Genomic DNA, 6,695 nt, shown 5'->3' on the forward strand with positions numbered 1-6,695 from the left:
GACGGACCCGCCGTGCGGGGACACGCGGGGCTGGTGCCACCTCGTGGCTCCACCGGCAGCGGGAGGCGGTGGGCACGGTCCCGCGGGAACCCCCAGCCTCGGGAACGACCCATGGCAGCAGTTCCCGTCCCCGGGAAGAGCCGCGAACCCCAGCCCGGCTCTGGGGGGACGTGCCGGAGCTCAGCCTGTGCCCCCCCCCCCCGCCATGGGGCGTTATCTCCGCGCTCCGTGATCACCCGCGCGGTTTCCGCAGGACTCATTTCGGTGAAATCCTTCCCAAAAACGCCACCGGGGCTAAAAGCAGCAGCGAGGGGGCCGAGCCGAGCTCCGACGGCTCCGGCAGAGCCACGGAGCTGCCTTTGCCCGGATTTCCCCGTGCTACTAACACCGTTTTTATTGAGTTTGGGTTGGTTGGTTGGGTTGGGTGGTTTTTTTTCCCCCATTTTATTTTTGCACTCTCAGCAAGTCAACGCCTCCGGCCCCAGCGCGCAGATGAAACCACAAACCGCTCCTCATCTGCAGCAGCAGCTCCGGTCCTGCCCCGGATAAGGCCCGGGGGAGGGAAGGTCGGGGGGGTCCTGCCCCCTCCGGATCACCCCCAGTTCCCCCTGAGTCCTCCTCAGATCCACCTCGACCCAAAATCCTCTCTGTGACCTGCCCGGGCCAGGCAAGGGAGCCCATCTCAACCCTCCTGCTCCAGGCAGTTTTAAAATTATTTTAAATGTTTGCATTTAATATATATATTTTTTTACCTCTACATTTATTTTATTGCATTAATTCTTTGCTTTTCATTTCATTTTTTGCTTTTTTTATTTTTGCCCCTATTTTTAAATTTTTTGCCCTGAGTTTGTTTGGGTTTTTTTGCCTTTAACTTTTCTTTTGCCTTTTTTTTTTTGCCTTTTTTTTTTTTTTGGCCTTGATTTCATTTTTCACATGATCAACACTCCACACGATTTATGTTTCAGAATAGTTTTAATTTCATTGCATTTTTTAAAATTATCTTTGCTTTCCTTTTTTGCAATGAGCTGGTGCCACCCCCCAGGCCTTCAGCCCCAGCTGGGCTCTGCTCCCCCTTCTCCTCCTCATTTATCTCCACTGGAAAGTTAAGGCTGGGAAGCTCTTGGCCAGATCCTGCCCCTGGAGGCACCTCCTTCCATGTCCTGAACACCAGAAAACACCTTGGAAATGACGGTGTGACCCACGAGCCATGGGTTGGGTGCTCAGCATCTCATGGGATGCCCCTTTCCCCCCCTTCTGTGGCCAATCCTGGTGATGGGCCCCATCCTTCCTCATCCCTGATGATGATGGGTTTGTTCGAGATGAGCAGGCAGATGGGGACCACAGGCTGGCACAGCTCTTGCCTTTCTTCCTCCTCCTCTTCCTCCTCCTCCTCTTCCTCCTTCTCCTCACCGGTTGGGTGGCTGGAGCCACTGGAGCTGCCAGGTGGTGGAAATCCCACCGGGCTCAGCAGCTCTTGCCTGCGGTAGGTGAATGGCAGCTCTGCTGGACATACCACCACTGGACATGCCACTGCTGGTTCCTCAGCCACCAGGCAGGGCTGTGGAGTGCTGGGCCTGGTGCTGGTCCTGGTGCTGGGATCCACTGGAGTCTCCTTGCTGGGATTTGCCTGCACCAGCAGCAGCTCAGCTGCGCTGAACCTCTCCGAAGGCTCCAGGAGGCCCAGCCAGGGCTGCCCCTGAGGGTCAGAAGAGTTTAGGGTGGGATCACCCTGTGCCATGGGCATGTGCCAGGGTGCTGGATCTGGCCCCTCCTGTACCTTGTGTCTCACCTGGTTGGTTTCACCAGTGGAGAACTGGATGGCTTTGCTGCCCACGGGCTTGGGCACGGGTGGGAAGAGGAGGCGGTGAGCCCTGGGGAGGAGGGTGGTTGGTGGGGGGGAGGTTAATAGGGGTGGGGGGGAGGCTGGGGTGGCCACCATCAGTGTCACTGTCACCTCTTTTTGCTCAGCTGGTAAATGGCCACCGCAGTGGAGAGGGCAAGCGAGACACCCACGTACTTGAAGTGGGATTTCCACGCAGCTCCCTGGCGATGGGGATGGCTGGGGGATGGCATTTCTGTCCCCAGTGCCCCACCTAGGACATGGGAGCCGTTCTGGGGTGAAGGAGACCACCCCAAGGGGTAGGGCGGGGATGGGATGGGGTCTCTGGCTGTTACCCAGTGCCTTGGTCTGGAAGTGCCACCAGGGATGGCAGGTCCCCTTGCTCTCTGCTGTCACCTCCCAGACGCCCACCCTGTAGGCTGTGCCAGGCCGTAGGTTTCGGAGGGTGTAGTGTGACACCCCAGAGTCCACCTCATCATCTGGGCAAATGATAATGAGCAGCTGGTAGCCCAACAGTAGCCTGCCCTCCTCCTGCCCTCCTCCTGCCCTCCTCCTGCCCTCCTCCTGCCCTCCTCCTGCCCTCCTCCTGCCCTCCTCCTGCCCTCCTCCTGCCCTCCTCCTGCCCTCCTCCTGCCCTCCTCCTGCCCCACTGGGATGGAGGGGACCCACTCACATGTCACATTGTCCCCCTTGGCTGCGTGGCAGATGATGTACTTGACCATTGTCCCGGGACAGGTGGCACGTGGGGATGGGCTCCACCAGAGGACCATGGTGGCATCTCCGGCGCTGCCGTTGATGTGGACGGGCACGGCCAGCGAGGCTGCACGGGATGGGGAGGGGGAGTGCAGAGAAAATGGGGGGGTAGGTGTTTTGGGAACCCCCTTTTGCTTTTGTGGTTAAACCAGGTATGGGTGCTCGGTGGGTCCATACGTACCGTTGCCAACATAGTGGTGTGTCCCAGCCAGGGTGGCCCAGCCCCGGGTCCGGTTCCAGCCGTGCACGGCGAGGCGGTAACACGCCGGCGTGTCCAGTGTTCCTGGGGTGGGAATGCTGGTTAAATCCCTGCCAGGATCCAGGGACAGGTTTTTGGGGGAGGGATGGGCAGGGGGCTCAGGGTGCTCCCTTGCCTCTCTCCACGTGGATGCTGTTGGCAGCGAAATCCCGTTGGTTGCAAACACCCTCTTTTGGGGCTCCAGGCAGCGGCTGCTGCTCGAAGCAGTACCCAGAGCCAGGGCTTGGTGCTTCCCACTGCGCCATCACGGTGCTGCCGGCCACTCGGATGGCCTTGAAGCCAAGATCTGGGACGAGACAGGAGCGGTGAGAGATGGCTGGGAAGAGAACTCCCTGGAGACTGCTGGGAAGCTGGGTCCTTTGGTGGGGCCTGTACCTGCCCGTTGCTCTGCTGGCACCAGGAGCTGCTGCTCCGGCCCCGGCCCGGCGGCGTTGGCTGCTGCCAGCAGGATTTGGTACTCGGCACCAGAGAGGGTGAGGTTGTGCTCTGTCACCTCTGTCCCCAGCTCTACAGTGTCCTCCTCAGCACAGCCACATGCCAGCATGCGGGTGTGCAGCGTGTAAGTGACGTCCCCTTGGTCCTCAGGGACTCGCTGGGGGAGGGAGAGGGGTGACTTGAGGGGTGACGTTGCTGGGGGACACCTGGGGGGGTTCCCTGGGATGCTGCCCTACCTGCCAGCCCAGTCTCAGCACCCGCTGCCCATCTCTTCCCAGTTTTCCCAGCTGGTAGCTCAGCTCTGGCCTCGAGAGGATTTCTGCAAGAGGAATGAGCCCATTTGGGCTCTTGGCGTTTTTGGGAACCCCTGGAATCCCACCCTTTTTCCTCTCCCCTTACCCTCAGAAACGAAGCTGGAGCTGCTCCAGTCACTCCAGTAGCTGCTCCAGTGGGGGAGCTTGTGCCGGAGCTGGACTTCAAAGGTGCCAGCCCCCTCCAGGGGACAGGTCACTAGAGCAGGGTGGCAGGGTAAGGAGGGGGGGAAACCCCCCCATTTCCCCAGCTTTTGGCCATTGGCAGGGCAGGGGTGAGCATGGGGTAGAGCCCCCAGCCCAGCCCCCCCAGCAGCACCTCCAGGAGATGCTCATCCCCTGCACCCCTGTGGGCTAAACCCACCTGAGTCATCTTCATCTGCTGTCTCGCACATCACCTGTGGAGAGAACTGGTGATAGAGGCACCTGCCCAGTAAAACCAGTGTGTTACTGGGATATGGAGGCAAGATACTGCCCTATGTCCTCTGAGCAATGGCTGGCAGAGCCAAACAGGGTGCAGGGGACATGGTGTCCAGGAGGGTGCCTTTGACTGGGACACCATGGCTTCAGCCCTGGGACCCTCCTGGCAGCAGGTGAGAGGGGTGGGGTGTTCCCAGCTGGGGGGGGATTCACTGTGCCCAGTGCCTGGATTTTGCCCATCGTCATCATTCCTCTAATCGGGGATTTGCCTCCATAATCCCCGGGAATCGCGGCCTGATCCTGTTACAGGCAGGATCCAGTGGCCGGGAGGACAGGGCAGAGCCACTAACCCAGCGAAACAGATGGGACAGGGTTGGGTTTGAGGGGTGGGGACAGTGGTATCATCGAGCCCCTGGGCTGCCACGATGCTACCGACTGTCCCCGTGGTCCCCACCGGCTCTGGCAGGCAGTGATTTTACCTGTGTCCAGTCACTGTCACCCCTCCTTCGGAAGCGAGCCTCCCGCTGGGGCAGCTGGACCCCACAGTGGCACAGTGGCTGTGGGACCTGTAGCCACAACCAGCCCCTGGTCTTGTTGAAGGGCATCTCGGTGTGGGGTGGATCCAGCTTGACTGGAAAGGTGAGGTGGTCTCGGTTATTGTCCCCAGTGCTGGTGCTCATCCCAGCCCCACCAGTGCTTACCAGCCTCATCCAGGTAGAGGGTGAGGTTGGGGGTCCTGCTGCTGTGGTCCCCCCAGTGTCCTTCCATCCAGGCTGTGGTGTTGGTGAGGAGGTAGACGTGGTGATGCTTGAAGGTGTAAGTGGTCCTGGTGCCCACCTTGAACTGGTGGCACACCTGGGGTGTTGCATAGCTGCAGGGAGCAGGCACAAGATGGGATGTGGATGGGGGCCAGTGCTCACTGTCCCCGTGTGTCCTGCTCAGGACACATCCGTGGGGTCCCCAGGATGTGGTCCCTGACTCACCAGAACTTCAGGAGGTAGGAGGTGTTGCCGGCAGGGCCGAGGGGTGGCCAGGAGCAGAGGAACCGTTGAGAGCAGCATCGCTTCCAGCAGGAGAGGCCGGGAACTGCGGCGGCGCCTGTGGGAGGGGGCAGCGGCTGGGGGGGAGGGTCCCGCACCCCAAACCACGGCCGGTCGGGCAAGGCTGGGATGGAGCAGCCGGTGCCCGTGCTGCTCCCCCGGGGAATCGCGGCAGCCCATGCGGGTGATTCTCACCCCCCCTCCCCAAAAATACTCCATTTCCCCCCTCCCTGGGGCCGTGGTACCGGCTGGTGCTGCTCACCCCGGCTCTGCCCGCTCCCACGGGGGTTCACCCACTTTCACCCCCTCCCTGTGGTTTCGGATCATCATTTATATCGCAGCAACATCTCCCCCGGCGGGGGCCTTATCACCCCCGAATCGCTCATTGAAAGTTTTCAGCCCTTATCTCCCAGTTCCACCGCCGCACTTACCTCCCCGCACCAGCTCCACCAGCAGCCACCCCACTACGGGCCACCCCGGGCGGCCCATACCTGGGGCTGGGGCTCTTCCTGCCTGCCCGGTTCCCCCAGCACCCCTGGGGGGGGTGGAATTCTTCTCCACTTGCCCCGTTGCCACCCCAGGCTCGCTGGCACCGCGGTGCTCAGCGCAGCTCCCCGCGTTTCCTCCCCTGCTTGCAAGGTCGCCGAGGGGCGGCAGTTCCCAGGTAGGGCAGAGCTCGGGGAGTGATTTCACGCCTCAGTTTGACCAAAAGCAAAAGAGAAAGCAACCAAAAAATATTCCCCCCCCCCCCCTCCCCCCCCCCTCTTTTTTTTTGTCTCTGCCGGGACTCGGGCAAACCCTCCCCTGGTTGAGCCGCGTGTCCCGGCCCCGCCGCGTGTCCCAGCCCGGTGAGAAGTGCAGGGTAAGCAAAACTCTGGGTGGTTTTGGGGTTTTAAACATTTATTTATTTATTTGTTTGATTGTTTGTTTGTTTTTTCCCCCACCAACTTCACAGCGTGTTCTTGGTCGCTGAAGCTCGAGTGGCTGCTCCGAGGTTGGGGCTTGTTGGGGTTTTTATGTCTGTGAGGGTGGCTGTCCCCAAAAATTGTGCCCATCTCAGGCACGGCTTGTCCCCCAGGGCGACAAACAAAGCCCCAGTGAGGCAGAGAGCGCGGTGGTGTCACTGGGACACCGCGTGATGGGGGGGAGGGGGTGACCCCGGGATGGTGGAGCCGAGTGGCACCGAGGGCTGAGCACAGAGTCCCCTTGTTCCCACAGAGTGTCCCCTTGTGTGGCTTTTGCTCAGAGCCAGAGGGTGGCAGCCGTGGGAGTGTCCCTGTGCTGGGACCCCTCCGTCCCGATGCCACGGGGGTGGGGGCACCGAGGGTCCATGGCACTGGGGTGGCATGTCACAGCATAGAGCAGGACCGGGCTGTGCTGTGCTATGCTCAACTGGGCCATGCTGGACTGTGTCATGCCAAGCTGGTCTGTGCCATGCCAGACCATGCCATGCCAGAGTGAGTTGTGCTGTGCCATGCTGGGCTGTACTGGCCAGTGCTGGGCTGTGCCAGGCCCTAAGGACCGTGCTGTGCCGCGGTGGGACAGAGCTGGGCAGGATTGCACGGAGCCAGGAGGATGTTTCCACCCTGTGCCTGGCTGTGCCAGCCCCAGGCAGTGCCAGGCTGGGCTGTACCAAG

General features: G+C 60.9%; 1 protein-coding gene across 1 annotated transcript; it reads right to left on the reverse strand.

Annotated features, from left to right (window-relative positions):
- Nucleotides 1-990: 990 nt before the first annotated feature.
- On the reverse strand, nt 991-5,741 carry IL12RB1 (interleukin 12 receptor subunit beta 1). The gene is made up of 14 exons (XM_051639979.1): nt 5,490-5,741; nt 5,002-5,116; nt 4,720-4,889; nt 4,498-4,649; nt 3,963-3,996; nt 3,687-3,797; nt 3,524-3,606; nt 3,228-3,444; nt 2,968-3,138; nt 2,775-2,876; nt 2,514-2,660; nt 2,176-2,319; nt 1,955-2,093; nt 991-1,871 (listed from the first exon to the last, which is right to left on the reverse strand). Exons 1-14 carry the CDS (start codon nt 5,545-5,547, stop codon nt 1,229-1,231), a joined length of 2,286 nt encoding a protein of 761 aa, XP_051495939.1. The 5' UTR covers nt 5,548-5,741; the 3' UTR covers nt 991-1,228.
- Between the last annotated feature and the right edge of the window lie 954 nt (nt 5,742-6,695).

This window comes from Apus apus, chromosome 24, assembly GCF_020740795.1.
Source record: "Apus apus isolate bApuApu2 chromosome 24, bApuApu2.pri.cur, whole genome shotgun sequence".
NCBI lineage: Eukaryota > Metazoa > Chordata > Aves > Apodiformes > Apodidae > Apus > Apus apus.